Source organism: Urocitellus parryii, chromosome 11 (assembly GCF_045843805.1).
Source record: "Urocitellus parryii isolate mUroPar1 chromosome 11, mUroPar1.hap1, whole genome shotgun sequence".
NCBI classification, from domain to species: Eukaryota; Metazoa; Chordata; class Mammalia; order Rodentia; family Sciuridae; genus Urocitellus; species Urocitellus parryii.
This window is the reverse complement of record NC_135541.1, coordinates 14,814,505-14,833,536: the sequence shown is the minus strand read 5'-3', so window position 1 is coordinate 14,833,536 and position 19,032 is coordinate 14,814,505. Positions and strand designations below refer to the sequence as shown.

Sequence of the window (19,032 nt, the reverse complement as noted above, 5' to 3'; positions counted from 1 at the left end):
AGACCAGCACAGGTGGGGCTGGAGCAGGGGACGTGGGAGTGGCCCTGGGGGACGTGGGGCTGGGCTTGTCTGGGCAGAACTGAGCCACGTAGTAGATTCGGCTCCAGAGAGCGTGAGAGCCTCAGTTTGAAACCGAAACTTGGGGGAAAATAAAAACACAGGTGCAAAAGCCCTCGGGTCACTTCTACAACCCAAACCAAACGGGGCCTTCCCAGGGCCAGGGTCGGAGACCTTCCCCCAACTGCAGCCTTCGTGGGAGGCTGGTGGAACCAGAGGAGGGGAGCCCAGCCCTGGGCCTGCTTAGAGGAGGCCTCTCTGCACGGTCTTGAAAAGGAGCACCCACAGACAGCAGCCACAGGGCAGCGCCACCCAGGGTTACTCAGAAGAGCCCCTGAAGTCAGACTGCCCAGCAGCGGGGTCAGGCCTGAGCTGTGGGCAGAGGGCCCTGCTCCTGGGTCCTCTGGGTTGGAAATAAAGCAGTGACAATTCCTCACTGCCCCTGCTGGGCTGTGAAGTGACTTGGTCAGAAAGGGTGGCAGAGGCCCAGCTCACAGCTCTGACCAGGCGACTGAAGCCTAGGAGCCAGAACCTTCTGGAAACCAAGGGGTCTGCTGATCCCCAGGAGCCTGTGGTGGGTGCCCAGGCACTGCCCAGCCCTCTCCCTGGGGGCCAGAGCTGCTCTCCCTCTACCTAGTCCAGCCTGGAGGTGAGGTGGAGGGGGCCCAGGGAGCGACCCTGGCTGGGCACCCTCCACACAGCTCCCAGTCACAGCTCCCTCTGCAGGCTCAGGGCCAGCCGTGCTGTCCTGCCCCGGCTAGCTGCAGCAACTGTGCTAGGCCGTCCTCCCTCTGGGCCTCCATTCCCCGGCTGAACGTCCACTGCCCTGAACATTGTTCATCACCCCTGAGCCTCAGTTTCCCTGTCTGTCGCACTCCTAGTGCAGCTGTGAGGGTTAAATGAAATATGCTCAGCCCACAATGACACACAGGAGGTGGCCCAGTGACTGGTGGCCACTGAAATCATTATTACCATAATATCTTGGTCATTCAGTGGCCTTGGGATTTGAACTTGGGTCTTCTGATGTTTAACTCTGTACCTCCTCCTACACCCCAGGAGGTCCTGTACGAAGACCCTCCTCCTCCCCACTCCCCTCCCTCCCACTAGTGACCAGTGCCTGGTCTCTGCAGATAGAAGAGAGACCAGTGGCCTTGGTCTGATTGTCCCCCATCCCCCAGCCTCTCCACAGAGGCCAGGTATGAAGTCTCCTCACACTGAGCAGCCAGCGTGGGGGCCGAAGTGGGCACTCACCCCCGCTTGCACTTCTTGTAGACTTTGTAAATGTTCTCTTCGGGGAACCCGTACTTCTCAGAGATCTGGAAGAGAAAGGTAGGGGATTCACTGCGTGCTGCCCAGCCCAGGTCTACACAAGTCTTCTAAACACCATTGTTTTTCACATGCTGATGGTAAATTTTATGTATGTATGGAAAATATGAAGAAAATTAAAAGCATTCATCGTCCTATTTCCCAGAGATGAACGCCCTTCACACCTTGGCGTACGCCTTCCCATGTATACAGACAATTTCGTATTCACATAGGTGGTTTTGTACCACTTTAAACTTATCACCATAGGATGAGCCTTCCTAATGAGCATCTCCCGTTGCCCTTACCTCCTGCCTAGTGCCAGACACATGGATGGTCCAGTGTTCAGGGTGCACCATTCACCAGCTGGGTGGCTGTTATGGTTTGGATGTGAGGGTCCCCCAAAAGCTCATGTGTGAGACAATGCAAGAAGGCTTAGAGGTGAGATGATGGGTTACGAGAGCCTCAATCCAATCAGTGAATTGACGCCCTGACGGGATTCACGGAGTGGTCACTAGGCTGGCTGGGTGTGGCTGGAGGAGGTGGTCCCTGGGGTGGGCTTTGGGGTGTGTATTTTGGGAGATGAGTGGAGTCTGTCTGCTTCCTGCCGTCACATTCCCAGCTTCTGTTCTGCTCCACCTCGAGCCCCGAGGAATGGAGCCAGCCTTCTATGAACTGAGACCCCTGAAACTGGCTTTTCACCCCCTAATGGCTCTTCTCAGTCCTTGGGTCACAGCAGCTGGAAAGCTGACTAAACAGTGGCCCTGTGCAAACTGCTCATGGGGACAGTAGAGTGCACCTCCGAGGGTGGCTGGAAGAACTAAGTCAATCCAGGTAAGACACTGAGGACGGCTCCCCGCACCCAGCAACGCCTGCGTAAGTGGCCACAGCCCCACTTTAGAAGGAGGGAGGTGGGGTGCGCCTTGCTGTGCTGGGGGGGAACCCGAAACTTCCCCCCTCTGGGCAGGAACTGTGAGCTCAGCTGGGGGTGTGCCTGTGAGCCCCCAGACAGGCAGCCAGGCTGGAGGCCTGAAACCAGGTCAGCTGGCCCTGCCACATCCCTAGTGTCTGCTTACTCTCCAGACAGGAAGCTGCGCTCCGAGGCCTGCGGAGCTCCTGCAGCCCACGCCACCCACGTCTCCCCAGAGCTCCCAAGGTTTCCTCTTGGCAAACAGATCCAGTCCGGTCCCAGCTCTGCCTCCTGGCGTTCAGAACATTGAATATCTCCCTTACTTCCCTGAGCCTCAGTTTCCTCATTTGTAAAGTGAGGAAGTAACGTGCAGTAAAAGGTGTCCACAGAGGGTGTCCGCCCACGACAGTCACATAAAGGAGCAGCCGGTGCCCGTCCCATGCACTCAGGGATGCGCCTGGTTCAGTGGCACTGGCCGCCTTGAGCAGCATGGCTCAGGTCAGGACCAGGGGGAGCTCGGCCCCTCGGGGCATCTTAGGAAGATGATCTGGGCTCAGGTCTTCACTACTCTTCCTCTTTGGGGGACAGTCCTGGGGGATTGAACCCAGGGGCGCTCTACCACGGAGCTATAACCCCAGCCCTTTTAATTTTTTTTTTTTAATTTTGAGATAGGATCTTTCTAATTGCCCAGGCTGGCCTTGAACTTAGACTCTTCTGTCTCAGGCTCCTCTATAATTACAGGAGTACACTACCACACTCAGATCCCCAGTTACTCTCTCTCTCTTTTTTTTTTGTACCAGGGATTGAACTCAGGGACAGCCACTGAGCCACATTCCTGGTCCTACTTTGTATTTTATTTAGAGACAGACAGCATCCTCACTTTTGCTGAGGCTGGCTTTGAACTTGCAATCCTCCTGCCTCAGCCTCCTGAGCCGCTGGGATTACAGCTGCGCCCGGCTCCCCATTACTCTTGACGGCCATCCTTCCACACCAGAAAAGCCCTCAGACTATTTGTTTTAATGGTGATATAGCCAGAAGCTACCAGGAAGACTCTAAGGAAGAACTTTAAACTTTCTAAACATAAGTTGCACAAAGACAGCATGAGCTGCCTCAAAAGGTAGTGAGCTCCCCATCCCCCGAGGTATCCAGGTCCAGAGTGGACGCCCTCAGAGGAGCTGTTGGAAAGAGAGCTCAAGCTCTGGATGGAAGCCAGCCCTAAGGTACCATGCAAACACGGATTAGGAGTCTACACTGGAGTGTCATTAATGGCCTTTTGTGAGCCCGACTTCCTGGGTATGATGGAGCAGGCCGGCAATACGTAGAACAGGACAGCGGAATGGAGATGCTTGGACTGGAGGGTAGCCCTGGTGCTTCCCCAGGCCACCCTGGCAAGTCCCCTGACCTCTGGAGCTGCTTGCTCACGGGACCTGAGAAGGTGCTGCCAGTACGGCTTCCCAGTGGTTAGAGGATGCCAGGGGCGGCTGGTGCAGCCTGCCCACACGGTGCCCGGCACCAGGGGCTCTCACAGGAGGGAGCCAAAGTGACAATTTAATTCATTTTTCCCCTCCAGCCAGAGGCCTCCGGCTTTCTGGGGGCTCAGCCTCCAGGCACGGCTGCCCTGGAGGAGCCTGCATATGCTGGGCTCTCGGCTGGGCAGGGAGCTGGCCCTCGGTCTTGCTCAGGGCCGGGCTGTGGCCTGCTCTCTGGCGGTGGGGGCTGGGGAGGTCTCCTTGCCCGGGTCCCACCCTTGGCCACCTGAGCCAGCTCCCCAGCCAACCGCAAGCGGGAGGAATGAGGCCCCCTGGGAGAGGAAAAAAAGAGTGTCTCTGGGCCTGGCCTTTTGGGTTTCATTCCCATTAAAACAGAAACAGGTTTGCAAAACCAACAAAAGCCCTGCCTGTCAGACAGCAGCCATCAGATTAAGGAGGATTTATGGTGTGTGCGACTCCCAGGGCGGAGCCAGGGTTCTGGCTGGGAGATAACATCATGCACACCCCCACAGCAGGCCCCCCGCCGGGTGGGACGGTAGGCCACCCGAAAGCCCAGGTTCCCAGCCATCCCTTCCCAGAGACTGCCTTCGGGAAGTGGGCCTCCTGGGACAGGGTGGGCTTGGGCCCCACCAGGCTCTGGCCCAGGTGCAGACCCCCAGCGTCTTACCGCATTCCTCAGCCCCTGCAGGTCCGGGGTCTTTAACATGAGGGCGTCAAACACCTCCTCGGTCTCCCTCCGAACGTACAACAACACTGAAAACAGAGGGTGGCTCTCAGGGCTGTGATAGGGCAACAGGGCAGCAAGCCTGGGGGCCCCCAGAGGCGGGGGTCTTGGAAATATTACTTTAACATTAAGGTCAATTTCCACCGCAGGGGCTGAGGGCTGCACCTGGCTGGGAAACACAGACTTAGACGGCCCTGATTTTGGCCCATTTGAATGCCTGCTCTGGTGACCTTGAAGAAGTGATTTTAACATCACTGAGCCTTACTTTACTGGTTGGCAAAATGGGGGCCCTTCCCCAGCTTCAGAGCTGTGGGAATGACTGACGACATTTAGAAGCACTAAGTGCGTTGCTCAGCTCAGGTCAAGGGTATAGGAAGCCGTGGGTCTCAGCTGCTGGGAGTTCTTCCTGGTGGTCAGCCATAGCCCCCAGAGGCCTGGGCCAGCCTCACCTCCCACCACACACAGGTGTCCCAGATTTAGAGTGGCAAAGCTAGAAGAGCAGAAAGGAAACCCACCCAGCCCCACCCCTTGGAGAAAGTGTGGGTCCCCTCCAGCATGAAAAAAGAGCAGGGGCCCTAGACACCCAGGAGGACAGCGGGCAGATGCCCTGCAGCCCTGGCCGTCTCTCCAACACCTAGGGACCCCCTGCCCCCACAAGCCTTGGCCCAAGTCCAGCTCCAAGGTGCAGAGCCCCCTGCCCTCCCCAGGAGGCCTTGTGGGTGGCGCCTGGTGGGCGCTGGGACACAGAGGGCGGCGGGCTACCTCTCTGAAGGTCATCTTCCTTGGCTTGCTTGGAGGGGAGAGGCTCAAACTCCTCAGCAAAGGGCGAGCAGGTGCGCTTCAGGGGCAGCCTGTGGGGATGGGAGGGTGGTGAGCACCTGCTGGGCCGCAGGAGGGGGTGCAAAGCAGGTGACGAGGCAGGGGTGGAGCTGCACGGCCTGGGTTCCAGTCTAGCTCCCTCACACGGGCTCTGGGCCCTGGGGCGAGTTCCTTAGCTCAGGGTGACCCCATCTATAACGTGAGGTGATGAGAAAGTACAAATGATAGGGCCTGGGTTGTGGCTCAGCGGTAGGGCGCTCACCCAGCACGTGTGAGGTGCTGGGTCCGACTCTCAGCACCACATAAAAATAACTAAATAAAATAAAGGTATCGTGTCCAACTACAACTAAAAAAACATTAAAAAAAAAAAAGTAACAGCCCAGCGGGCAGCTGCCCATAGAGACAGCGCACACTGCTCTCCCCCCATGTGGAGTGCAGGCCGCAGTCAGAGGGGACGATGGCCGTCATCAGCCTTGGTCCCTTGGAAAGAATCAGGCTGGGCTGAGGCTGTGGGGGGAGGAGGACTGTGGGTCTGGGAGCAGGACAGACCAGGTTCCCGTCCTGCCTCTGCTACTGAACGGCGAGGGACCACGGGCTCGCCCCTTCCCCTCCCGGCCTCGGTTCCCCGGCCTGCACAGGAGAGCAGTACCCCAGTGGGAATGCTTGAGGGCGGGGACATAACTGGGCAAAAGCAGCGTGTGGCTGGGGTGCGGGGAGGGACTGGTGATAACATGGGATCTGCATGAAGCACTTGGCTGTTTCAGAAGGTTCCACGCCCTCTCTGCCTGCCTCCCCCACGGCTGTCCCCCTCCTCGGACGATCTGTGGGCTAGGACTTGGGGAGGCTCAGGTTTGCACGAGGGCACAAACGCTGTGGCCCACAGGGAAAGGCAGTGTGCTGGGGCCTCTGGGGTGTGCTGAGGGAGAGGGCGGGCCAGGGCCAGGGCCATGTCCTCCCGCACAAGCCCTCTGCGCTTTCCGAATCTGCACCCCACCCCCAGCCTTTTCTTTCCCTTTTACAAGCAGGTGTCTTCGCCAGATTCGCCAACTTTTCATATAAAACAAACCTATAAAACCAGGCAGTTTCAGTGAGGAGGGAGAGTGCGTCGAGCGTGGGGGCTGGGACCGAGTTTTACAGTCCCTTCTTCTGGCCCCAGGCCCTGGCTGGGGCGGTGTGAGGGGACAGGGAGCCCTGGACGGGGCAGCATGAGGGGACAGGGAGCCCTGGCCGGCACAGTGTGAGGGGACAGGGAGTCCCGACCAGGGCAGTGCAAGGGGGACAGGGAGCCCTGGACGGGACAGTGTGAGGGGCCAGGGAGCCCTGGCCGGGACAGCGTGAGGGGCCAGGGAGCCCTGGCGGCTTCTTCCATACCTGTTGGAGCTGCCGTGTCCTGCTGAGGTGACCGCCTGCCATGAGGAGAAAGAGACATTTCGATCACAAACAGGAAAATGAGAGGAGCCTCGGCCCGGCCCTCGGAGGCTTTTGAGCAGGAAAACTGTCTGTGGGGAGGGTGGTGTTTCAACGCGTTTCAGGGCTCTGTTCACATGAGTCCCCTAAGGGGGCTGAATCCCCATCGGAAGGGGTCACCTAGCCCAAGCTGCTGAGTCGGGGGCCTACAGACACAGGGTGGTGGGAAAGCAATGGTCGGCAGATCAGCGCGCCCACCCCAGACAGCGCGCCCAGGGCTGGGAGCCCTGGCTGGGAACTGGGCAGGGGAAGCTGGGGCGCGGTGGGGGGGAAGAGGCACCCAGTGCGCGCCACTGTGGCACTGCTACTCCTATTGTGCTGTCTGGTGACCATCACCCTTTGAGGTCCTGTGAGACCCAGGCTCCAGAGCCCCTGGGGTTGCACAGCCAGCACGGGGCAGGCTCGGGCGGCTCAGGGTCTCTGCTTGGTGTTTCCCTGGGCCACCCAGGCTCAGGTGTGCAGGGGCCACATCGGTGCTGGCAGCTCTTTTCAGCTCCAAGGTCTGCCTCCTTGTCCTAAGTCAACACACCAAACCCACCTTGGCCACCAGGGCCGTTTCTGCAGACACTTCCACAGAAACTGGGGTGCCGTGCCCTCCACAGAGGGAAGCTGTCGGAGTGCTTGATGCGAACCAGACCTGGGGACAGGCTGGAGGGCCTTGACTCCACTACTGACTCACTCTATGCCCTGTCTGATAAAGGGGGTAAACGGTTTCCCTCAAGGACAGCTGGGTTGGGAGCCGGATAACGTGGCCAAGCGCTGGGCCAGCTCACTCCAGGTGCTCAGAGGTGGCTCCCCTGGCTTGACAGGTGGAGCAGCTAGTAGCCAAGGGCACGGGTCCTGGAATCAGGCTTTTGGGTCCAATTCTGGATCTGCCCCTTTCTAGCTGTGTGATTTGGGGAGGTTTCTTAACTTCCCTGTGCCTCCATTTGGGGTGCACAGCTCCTAGGTCAGGGCGTGGACTCGACAGGGTTGCAGTAAAGGCAGGTGGGTAATGTGTGCACGTAACACAGAACCTGCTGCATACAGAGGGATGCTGCACTGTCCCCTTGCAGCCAGCTTCAGTGTGGCCGTACTGGGACCTGGGCTTAGATATCAGAGACCTCCCCGTGTGTCCCAGGCACGAACGTTCTGATGAACACCAAAGTCCGTTTCCTACCAACATTCTACTCTCGGATGGAATAGGTCACTGACAGGGACACGTGTCATTTTGGTTTTAATCCCCTAGGACTCAATAAATGAAGACTGATTATTTAATATCAGGACCTAGAAACATCTAGATTGGCCAGTACTGGTGAGTGGCTGGCTGCTGTCTACTGGCCTGGCTAAGGCAGGCCCCAACAAGGGACCAGACTCCTCTTGGCACCCCCTTCCCAACCAGGACCCTGCCCTCACCCCTGCAGAGCGCTGCAGGCTGGAGAAGTGGACGTTGGGGATGAACAGCACCGGCGGGGTCTCCAGGTCGGCCTCAGGCCGCAGGTAGGTGGTCTCGTTGCCCCTGAAGCCCGACAGCAGGCAGCCCTTGATGCCTGATGGGAAAGGAAGCCGTGGGCCTGAGGTCCCTCCACACAGGTCCCCCTCTGGCCTCTTTCTCCCCTTCACCCCGCACAGCCCAGCCAGCCCCTGGTTCATCCCCACTGACCACTGCTGGAGTCCGGGCACTTGACCTTCCTGCGGAACTGCTTCCGCTCATCATCCCGCATCTTCCTCTCAGCTCCCTGGGGTGGGGAAAAGGGGGTCACCAAGGGCCTTGGAGGGGCTGGCCGTGTCACAGCTGCTGCTTCACATTTTGCATCTTAAATAGGGGCCCAGCTTTTGGTCCCCACAGTGACACCAGAAAATGAGAAGGTACCAGCATCTGGCCCAGCCTGGTCCTGCCTGTCCGGGGTCAGCACAGGCCGTGAGAGGGGGGAAGGGCGGGAAGGAGGACACTGAGAGAGCCCTGGCAGAGGGAGGGAGAGAGGGCTTTAAACAGGGCGGGGGAGGGGAGGAGAGAGGACCCAGGAATGGAGAGATGAGAGAGAAACACGAGAAAGACACAGAGGATCGAAGACATGGAGTGAGGTTTACAGAGGCCGCCGTGAGAGGGGACACAGCTGCAGAGACAGGGGGACGCGCAGGGAACCGACACCAGCAGGACATCAGAGGACATGGGGGCGGGGTGACAGGGCAACAGGCACACCTAGAGAAGCCAGGGGGCTGCCTGGTGGGGCCTCATCCCTCCCAGGACCCAGCGAGGGTGGCCCACCACCCACCTTGTCGCAGAAGATCTTGATCTGGCAGACTGCGCGGTGCACCAGGCGCTCAGTGCCCGAGCCACAGTCGTAGGTGTCGATTTGCAAGTTCAAGGGGACACCCTTCACCCCCTTCTGCGAGGAGAAGTCTGTGCTCAGGCAGTTGACGCCAATGAAAATCTGTGTACAGAATGGGGAGCCGGGTCAGTGGCCTGCACAGGTCTCCGGCCCTGTCGGTTGGGGCTTCTGTGTGCCAGGGATGGGAAACTGATGCGCAGAGAGGCGGCGCAACTTTCCCAAAGCAACACAGAACGCAGGTGGTGAGGTGGGGTCTGCAGACAGATTCAAGGCCCAGGTCCCTCGCCACTGGGCGGGTGCTCCCATAGCCCGCCAAGGACAGCCCACATCAACGGTCCTTTAGAGACTGAAATCTAAGAACCTCATCTTTCTGCAACGGAGGGACAGGACACCACTTTTCTGCTGGCCCAGGGACACAGCGGGTGAGACACAGCCCCCTCCACGCCTAATAGGCAGTTCCAGCCACTGCTGGACCCTCCAGCAAGAGGTTCCCTCTACGCATACCCCACCCACTAACCTGGGCCCCTGTCACCTGCACCTTATAGCCATGGAGTCTCAGGGACAGAAGCTCCCCACACTCCCCCAGGGAATCAGGAAAAATGAGCCACCAGATCTGTGGTAGGAAGCTGGACCTGCCACTCATGAGCCTTGTGACTTTGACAGATCTGTGACCTCCCTGAGCCTCAGTGTCCGAGTTAAACCTTTCTTGTGTGGCTAAGGCTATGCCCTATTGAGGGCAGCCTGGGGTTGGTCTCAGCAGGGTGAGCCCCGGCTGGCTGTGGCTGGTGACTGTCTAACCTTTCCACGGGCTCAAGTTCCACGGGCTCAAGGCCACACCCCATCCCAGGCTGGTCCCTGTTCTTTGGGACATTGTCCTTGGAAATGCCCCTGACCTGAGTTGGGGGTTTAGGTGGGGTGCTGAAGCAGACCTCCTTTGTCCCTCTGTGGGGGCCGGGCCCTCAGGCACATGCCGGACATACCTCCCCTCCAGCCAGCTCAGGCCTAATGCCGCCCCCACCCAGCTACGGCTGGCACCTGAGAAAGACCCAAGCCTGGGGCCCTAGAGGCTGTGAGAAAGTCCCCACCGAAACCCACCGCTCCCTTCCCACGAAACTTTCCCCCCTCCCTGAACTGGAGGCCTGCTCCTCCTCCAGCCCCTGGCTGTTTGAATAATAATAATCCCTGCCTCCGGCCTCCCTCTGTACCTTGGAGGCCTTCACCTCTGTCTGTCCCTGCTTAGCTCCCCAGCCCACCAGGGCCAGAAACCTCCGAGATGACCCAGCCCTGGTGGGCGAGGCCAGCCTGCTCCAGCAAGAGGTTGACCCAGAGTAGTGCCCCTGCCTCCACGCAGCTCCCTGGGCAGAAGCGACGCAGACAGGCCCACAAGCACACGGAGGCTGGCAGCTGGATGCCACGCCGAGGCTGGCGGGACCTCTGCGGCTGGGGAGACCCTCACTCTCCTGGGCAGTGGATCATCCTTCCCATCTTACCAACTGAGAGCAGAGGGCCAACCGGGAGTTGAGCCCTCAGCTCTCAGACTTCCAAGCGTGTCCCTGCAAGCTGGCTCGCTGTGTGACCTCGCACAAGCTCAGGCTTCCCATCTGGTACGTGGGGACCGGATAAATGGCGAGAGCCACCCTTGTGAGCCGGGCCTGTGTTCCACCCCTCACCTGCCTCGCCGACCCTCAACTAAGACCTGCCGAGGCCTGGAGAGGCAAAGTTGCCCGGGGGGCAGGAGGCAGGACTGGGCAGACCCAGCCTGCAGCCTGGAGTCCCAGCTCCTGAGCACTCTGGATCCTGCCTCAACGTGGGAGCCGCCTCAGAGCACATGCCCCAGTCCGAGGTGCAGGCAAGCTTCTCCCCAGGAGGGGGACTCTGGGCAGCCCTGCCCACCCCACCCTACCCCCACTGACCTTGGCCTCCTCAGTGACATTCCACATGAAGGACAGGGCGTTGTAGGCCACCTCCTCGATGTGCTGCACAGTGTTGAAGTTCTCTTTGCAGTCAGCTGAAACCACAGGAGGAGCGTCAGGAGGGAAGGGACGTGGGCACAAGGCAGGGGCGAGCAGGAGCCCGGCCTCAGTCCAGGAGGAAGGAGGAACACTGGGCCCGGGGTTACAGACTGGAGGGCAAGTCCAGCCTGGGGGACAGATCTGCCAAAGCCCAGAGGGAACCCCATGGCCCCTGTCGCCTGGTGGAGGTTGTCCTTTCCAAAGGGGTTAGTAAGTAGGAGGTCTCCCAGGAGAAGTGACAGGTGACATGGTAGTGATAGCAGTAACAACGGTAATAACAGCGGCCGTGAACGTAGCAATACTGGCAACGACCATTTCTTGGACACCTAGACCTGGCAGGCCCTCGGGTAATCCTCACCACTCCACTGGGCATATTCAGTTTATACATGAGGAAGATGGAGCTCAGCGTGGTTTGGCTACTTGGCGAAGGTCACACAGCTAATAAAAGGCAAAGCTCAGATCTGTCTGGCTCTGTGACCCATGCTCCCAATTCCCCTGCCACCCAGCCTCGCGGATAAGTCACTGAACTGTGCCCCATTTGTATCCAGTTCTGCAGGCTACACAGTACCAGGCAGAGATCAGCACCACAGGCACATAGGGGAGCTGGCCGAGGCTGGGGGGGGTGGAGACAGACCTGCAGGCAGGAAGGGGAGCTGTGCCTACCCCTATTTCAGGGCAGGTGGGGACATGGTGGCACACACAGGGTGGCTGTCACCTGCTGACAGGGTGGCTGTCACCTGCTGACAGAGCCTGAGGATCTCACCCCCAACAAGAACCACCAGTCCTGTGCCTCAGCTGTCTACCACCACTGCCAGCCCTGCACGGTGTGCGCTATGTCACTAGACACACCGTAGGGGACAAACAGGCCAGCATCTCAGGGCCTATCTCTGGGACCCTGCAGAGTCCCCAGGCCCTGTTTATCCCAGAGCACCCGGAAAAGAGGCCTCTGCTTCATGTCAGCAGATGCAGGTTCCCGTGTCCCCACCTGGTCTGTCGGGAGACGGGTCACAGGGGCTGGGGGGGCACAGCAGGAGGAGGCCTGGGGGGAAGCTGGGCCAGGGGCGGCGGGCGCTCACCCACGTCGATGACGCGCTGCTTGGCGGTGGGCTGCCGGGAGTGCCAGTGCTTCCAGAACCGCAGCTGCTCCACGGGCACCTTCTCATTGTCGAAGACGACCATCACCACGCTCTGGGGGCATGGCAGCAGTGTCACCCCAGCCGGGGGCGCCTGGTCCCTTCCCAGGATCAACCCGCCCCTCCCTGGGCCCTGACTGGCCCCAGGCCGCCCCCTCCCCGGCTGCTTCAAGCCAACGCACCTTGACTTTGTTGGAGGACAGGGCCAGGCCTGTGCCACCTGCTGGGGTCCGCAGGGTGACAGGGTAGAACTGGCCCTTGTTGAGGTAGGCCATGGGTGACTCGCCGGACTTGATGTGGATGGCTTTGGGGGAGCCCAGGGTGTACTCAAAGTCACTGCAAGCGGAGGAGGGGACAGTGAGGCCAGGCCAGCAGGAGGCTGGGCAGCGAGCCGAGGCTCTCACGGACTCTCCCTGTGACCTTCCAAGTCACTTTACTTCCTGGGCCTCAGTCTCTGCATTTTGGGTTCTATGTAATGGCCTAGTTGAGCCTCGGTCCTGATGGACACCAGAGAAGCTGGGAGGTGCAAGCGCAGGGAGACCAGAGCCTGCGCAGCCCAGGACAGGACGAGATCATTCTCTTTCCATTTATGCACTTCCCCCCTTTCCCATTCACTGAGTATGTGCTGGGGACCATGGAAAGCTGTCTGCAGCCCCTGCCCCCCACCAAGCCCCTATCCCCCTGGTCAAGGATCCAGAGGGGCCACGTTACCTCTTGAGGCTAGGATAGTCCTCTGCACACGGGGGTTCCGGGGATGCTTTCAGGATATCTGGGAAGAGCAGTGACTGCAGAGAGACACAATCCCGATATAGTAAGTGACCATGTGCAGGTTTCAGGAGCCTCAGCCCAGGTCGCGCATACAGCTGTACAGACTGTGCAGTCGGCAACTTGGAAAACAGTACAAGGCAACCCTGCCTCAGCTCTGGGACTTCTTCCTTGGATTCCAAACCTCTGACCTTTCCACTCTCATCTCCTTCTGTACCTGAGTGCACATATGCCGTGTACCGTAGGGGCCCAGGAGAGGGCTCTCACCTCCTGAGGGTCATCTTTGAAGGTGCTGTCTGGCTGCCAGCGCTGTGTGGGTGGCACCCCGTGAATGCTCTCAAACAAGGAGTTGAGGGAGCCGGTATCGTACAGGTCACTGGGGGGCAAAAGGAAGCTGTCCTCAGAGCCCACTTCCAGCTTGCTGGGGCCGGCGGGGAGGGGAGCTGCCTTGCCAGGGGTGGGCACAGCTGCCTCCAAGCTCATCAGGCTGTTCTTCTTGAGCAGATCCGGGTACTCTGGGGTTCCAGGCGCGTTCTCTGATAGGAATTTCATGAGGTGCGTGGGGCTTTCGAGGGGCATGAGGTCCGTCTCATATTCCATGCTGTGGTAGAACCTGGGGGGAGGGCAAAGTGAGTGCTATGTTCTCTGGGCAGGAGGGGCCCTTGGCTGGACTGGAGGTGACACACTGACACACTGACCTTCTTCCATCCAAATTTTCTTTTGGTGCTGGGGATCAAACCTGGGGGCACGGAGCTATGTCCCCAGCCTTTTTTATTTTATTTTGAGGGTCTTGCTCAGTTGCTGAGGCTGGCCTTGAACTTGTGATCCTACCTCAGCCTCCTGAGCCGCTGGCACTACAGGCGTGTGCCACTGCGCCTACGCATCCGGGTACTGTTTCGGCCTTGCAAGAAGCAGGCCGATCTCACCAGGAATGAGAAGAAGATGCCCAGAGTGGAACCATACACATGCTCAGGGTCGAGGGGGAGAACATGTCTTATCCACTTACAGGACTTGTTAATTTATTAACATTTATTTCTCAGCCAGAGTCAACTATCCTGTGTCAAAAATGTCCCCACTTCAAAACAACAGTATGAAGTCATCCCGTGAGCCGTGTATGGGGGGGGGCTGTGGATCTGTGGGTGTGGTAAATAGATGTTTAGAGAAAGGTCTGGAAGGATGTACCCTGAATTGTTAAGGTGGACAGAGGAGCAGGATCACAGGACATTTTTACTGTTTACTTACAGAGTCAGTTTTTTTACTCCAGTTGTAGAGGACATAATACCTTTATTTTACTTATTTATTTATTTTTATGTGGTGCAGATGGAACCCAGGGCCTCACACATGCCAGGCCAGCGTCCCCCACTGAGCCGTGACCCAGCCCTGGAATCAGTGCTGAGAAAGGCCCCCACGAAAACCCATGGCCGAGCTGAGGCTGAGCAGGGAGGCTGAGCAGGCCCCGCCCACACGCTGCTGCCTGCCAGGAGGTGCCCGCCGCTGGGGTTTTCTGGAAGGCACCAAGGCCCACGAGGCTTCCCGGCACAGGCCTTGCTCGGTCATTTTCGAGAAGTCACCTCATTGGCCGGGAAGGAGAAAGCGGAGAGAGAGGGGCAAGGTCCCCCCAGCGCTCCTCTGGCCATGGCTGCTGTCTACAAGGAAGGGAACACTGGTGGCCCCAGGCGCGAATGCCAGGCAGAAGCCCAAAGAACCAGAGGGAAGAAGTAAGGAACACAACTGTCCCCTCACTAAGGACAGAGCAGCTCCCCTCCCCCAAAAAGGCTGTGGGGAGGAGGGTTTGGAGCAGGGACAGAAAAGCTGCCTCCAGGGCTTTCCCCGCTGGGGCTTTGAAGTTTGTTTTCAGTAAACACCAGCTCAGTGGCCTGCAGGCAGGGGTGTGTGTGTGTGTGTGTGTGTGTGTGTGTGTGTGTGAGAGAGAGAGCACGTCCAGGAAAGCCCAGGTCAGCCCCCTGCCTCTTCCGCCTTCATCAGCCCCTTCAAAAATATTTTGGAAGATCTTATACATCACACTGCCATAAAGGCGGCTTCAAGGGTTAGGGTTCCGCTTAGTGGGAACAGAGCGCCTGCTGAGCTCGCTCAGGGCCCTGGTTCAACCTCTAGCACTGCAAAAAGGAAAAAAAAAAAATGAGAAGAGGAAGAAGACCGGCAGGTTTAATGCTGTGGGTTGGAGTATATTAATTTTTTTCTTCTGATTTTCAAAGAAATTAAAGCACTTTCATGAGCCCTTAAAGGCACTGTGGGCGCTGTCCCCTGTGTCCCTGTGCCTAACAGGCAAGTCTGTCCATGTTAGAGGGGTCCGAGGTGGGGGAGGGCTGGGGAGGGCAGAGCCGGCCTCACCTCTTTCCTTGGTCATTTCGGCCCCCGGTGCTGGAAGACAGTATCCGCTTCTCCTTGGGGCCCTGGGGGCAGAAAGGCAGGATTTATGAACGATTCTTGGCTAAGATCTAGCTGTTAAGAGCCTCAACCTGCTTCTGTGGCTTTGGCCTGGAACTCTGGGAGAAGACTCATGGGTCTTTCAGGTTGGCGGCAACTCTAAGCCACCATTTAGTCTGGTCCCCAAGTCAGGGAGCAGAGAGAAGCAGCTCAGGCTTTCAAGTTAAAGAGCTTTGAACTTGGAGTCCGGCAGACCTGGCTTCCTCCCTTTACTGCCTGAAAGTTCTGTGTAAGTTTATGTAAAAGACTGCACCTCTCTGAGATGGTTGCTTCATATGTCAAGTGTAGGATTATAAAACCAACTTCAAGGAATTATGAAGATTTATTAATAAAATAATACTGGCTTTTAAAGCAGAGAACTCCTTGTGCACTAGACCTTGTACCAAATGCTTCTATTCTCTGATTTAACCCTCACCCCACCAGGAGATATCGACTGTCACCACCACTGCGTGGATGAGGTGAGGGAACTCTGAATCCAGAGTTCCTGGTTCAATTCCTAGACGCATGCTAGCTGTGTGGCCTGGGCAAGGCACTTAACCTCTGCACCCCACATCCTCATCTATAAAACACAGGTGACAAAAATAACTTCAGGGATGGCCTCGAGTGCTCAGAACGGCACCTAGTGCAGTCACAGCCTAACCGCACAAATGTGGCCTTCCATGATTATAGTATTATCACACCTTAGAACATTCTAACTCATTGTCCTCAAGGCTGATAAAGCCAAGACTCCAAGCCAGGCTAGTGACTCCAAAGCCTGGGCTCTTAATCACGCCCCATGGGACAGTACGCAAGAAGGTCCTGGCTTGCAGTAAGAAGCAGGAAGTGGTCCCCTTTACCACTGTGTTGCCCAAGCCACACGGCCAGCTTGGGGCATGATGAGGTTTTGAACTCCAAGCTAGTACTGGCCATATGGCAAGACCATGTCCTCACTATCCACAGGACTGCTCCAGACCCAGGTGGATCTCACCAAGGTATACTACACGAAAACCATGTAGACGTCACCTTCAAAGCCTGGCCCCACCATTCTGGCCCTGGGAATGGCCTCTTGTCTCAGAGAGATGGCACTGGATTTTATTTGTCTTGGGGTCCAAACTTAACCTATAAATTCCAGGTTGGGGTTTGAATCAGACTAAGAATTCTGGCTCCTGCCGCGGCCCCCACACTGCGGTAGCTATTTCCGTTCCTCTCCTGCTAGCCCGGGCTGGACACGGTCATCTTCTGGGAAAGCAGCAGAGTGAGGTAACCAGATCACTCCAGGATGAGAATCCAAGTCAGAGAAGAGGGTGGCCTTCTACCTGGACCCACATGCCCTGCCCTCCTGTGGCCTCTGAATTCATGAAGAGAATGTGTCTTCCTTCTTGTGGTGAAGTGGACAAGGTGCTTCTTAGGCCAGTAAGTTTCAGAGCTTATGTGCAAGGCGGCTCTAAATCGTCCAAGTTCAGTTTCGAATCAGTTATCTCAACAATTGGCTATTCTTGTCCCTGATCCCCAAATCTAGGCAAGTGTCTTGGTGCAGCCCCCCAGGTCAGTGAGCTGTCCTGGGTCCGTTCTGGCAGGGCTGCTGGAGTACTGGGCCGCCAGAGCTGCCGCAGCCCATGTTCCCTCAGTGAGGATGAGGCCTGGGTCCCAGTGGCAATGCCTGGCACAGGTGGCGGGGTGTCACCTGTGTTCCATGTTTGTGATTGCTAACTGGATGGAGCCCTGTTTATCAGAGACTGGAGGGATGAATTCCTGTTCTCAGGAGCCAACAGTCTCAAAGTCAAGGTCAGGGCCCTGGAAATCATTAGAGAACAACAGAAGACAGTGTGGCAGCGAGGCAGGAAGGAGAACAAGATGCTCGGGAGAGGGAGCCGATGTGGCAGAGTGGCATCCAGGAGAAGGCTGGCCTTGGCGAGGCTCGGAAGGAAGGAAGGAAGGAAGGAAGGAAGGAAGGAAGGAAGGAAGGAAGGAAGGAAGGAAGGAGGGAGGGGGCGGGCTAAGTTAGACAGGAGGAGTGTTCCAGGTGCCGGGGCTGCAACAGGAGGGTGGGGTGATGGGAGGCTAGGACGATCCCAGGGACAGGACAGAGGGTGGCCGGGCTGCAGTGAGCCTGGCGAGGTGTTCATCTGTCAACCCACTCCTGGCATGCCCTGGGCGGCAGGCTGTGCGGGGTGCTGGGGACTCAGTGCTGGGAGCTCGGTCTCATGGAGGAAATGGAGGAGTGGATGAGCAGGCGGCAAGTTTCTAAGGCTAGGCAGGGAGGATGCCAGTGGGTATGAGGGCCCCAGAGGAGGTACAGAATGGGGGACCCAAGAAAGCACCCCTCACCCCATGAAAGAAGGAGGTGACATTTAAGCTAAGATCCAAGCAGAGAATGGAGTTTAGCCAGGAGGAAGGGGCAGGGGCCAGGAGGCAGAAACGGCGTGTACCAAGGCCCTGGGGTGAGGGGCTGGGCCGGCTGCTGGTGGCTGCCACAGCCTGAAAGCAGACCCCCATTCAGTGGGAAGGGGGCGACGTACCATGTAGTAGTCGTAGAGGAAGCTCAGGGCCGCCACGCTGTCGTCATCCCCGTTGACTCTCATCATGGCCTTCGTGGCGGCTGTCAAGGGGTTTTCCAGGTAGGTCCTCCAGGCCTCGTCCTCGCTGGTGTAGGGGAGCTTCTGAAAGGTGACCGGGTCGTTCTTCAGCAGCCGCACAGACCTGAAGCTGGAGGCGCACGAGGAGGGTCAAACTTAGGAAGGTCACCGTGTGCGCAGCCTCGGGCCAACGCCCAGGAACTCAGAGAGCCACCAGCCTCGCAAACTTGGAACTGCTGTGGCACACTGGGCAGCTAGGGGCAGCGGGATGGACACGAGCTCTGGGGCTGGAGGGGCACCAATGCTGCCCCGTAGAGGCTGTGGACGGGGCCTGCGTTCCCTTCCCTGCAGTGAGGACCACAGAGCCAACCTTGCGAGACTAGGGGGGATTCAACGGGACACGCGTCAGGAGACAGTTCAGAGGCGATTGATGCAACCAGATGGGAAGTGACAATGACATGCTGCAAAGATGAAAATGCCGGACAGCCCAGCATGCTTCTTCTGAGGCTGCTGCCCTCAAGGCCGTGAAAGAAGCTGTGGATCACTGTGTCGGGGGACCACGACCAATGACAGAAGGCCGGGCAAGGAAGCCCTCAGGCAGCAGTGGCTTGGGAAGTGGCACTGTGGACCACCCTTTATGTAGGGTCCCCAGGCAGCTGCTCAGATGCCAGGACGTGGAGCTCAACGTTTAGGGCACACGGAGGCAGGCAGAACCCGGGCGCTGTGCTGAGAAGCTTCCACAAATACAAGACACCGTCCCCAAGAGACAAGCCCAGGGGCTCGAAGGAAAGGGGCCGGGAAAAGCTACAGGAGGAGGCAGACATTTAGCTGGGGACACTCGGCCCTGGGGATGGCTTCGCTCAGTGGCAGATGGGAGCAGATGTAGGACGGTGGGGACACAATGTAGAATGACGATGATAAAATAGCTCCTCGTCTGCATCGGGCATCGGTCATGATTTAGGAACTGAGCTGGACCCCTCTCGAGAATCATCATCTAGCCCCGTTCTCACGACCACCCTGCTGAGGCGGCTCCTGGTA

General features: G+C 58.1%; 1 protein-coding gene across 1 annotated transcript; it reads right to left on the bottom strand.

Moving 5' to 3' along the window:
- Nucleotides 1-1,304: 1,304 nt before the first annotated feature.
- On the bottom strand, nucleotides 1,305-18,117 carry Grhl3 (grainyhead like transcription factor 3). The gene is made up of 14 exons (XM_026403617.2): nucleotides 17,938-18,117; nucleotides 15,344-15,405; nucleotides 13,259-13,604; nucleotides 12,938-13,011; nucleotides 12,409-12,562; nucleotides 12,170-12,281; nucleotides 10,995-11,089; nucleotides 9,025-9,183; nucleotides 8,412-8,487; nucleotides 8,165-8,298; nucleotides 6,674-6,708; nucleotides 5,246-5,334; nucleotides 4,427-4,512; nucleotides 1,305-1,373 (listed from the first exon to the last, which is right to left on the bottom strand). The coding sequence occupies exons 1-14, from the start codon at nucleotides 18,001-18,003 to the stop codon at nucleotides 1,305-1,307; spliced, it is 1,557 nt and encodes a 518-aa protein (XP_026259402.2). The 5' UTR covers nucleotides 18,004-18,117.
- Between the last annotated feature and the right edge of the window lie 915 nt (nucleotides 18,118-19,032).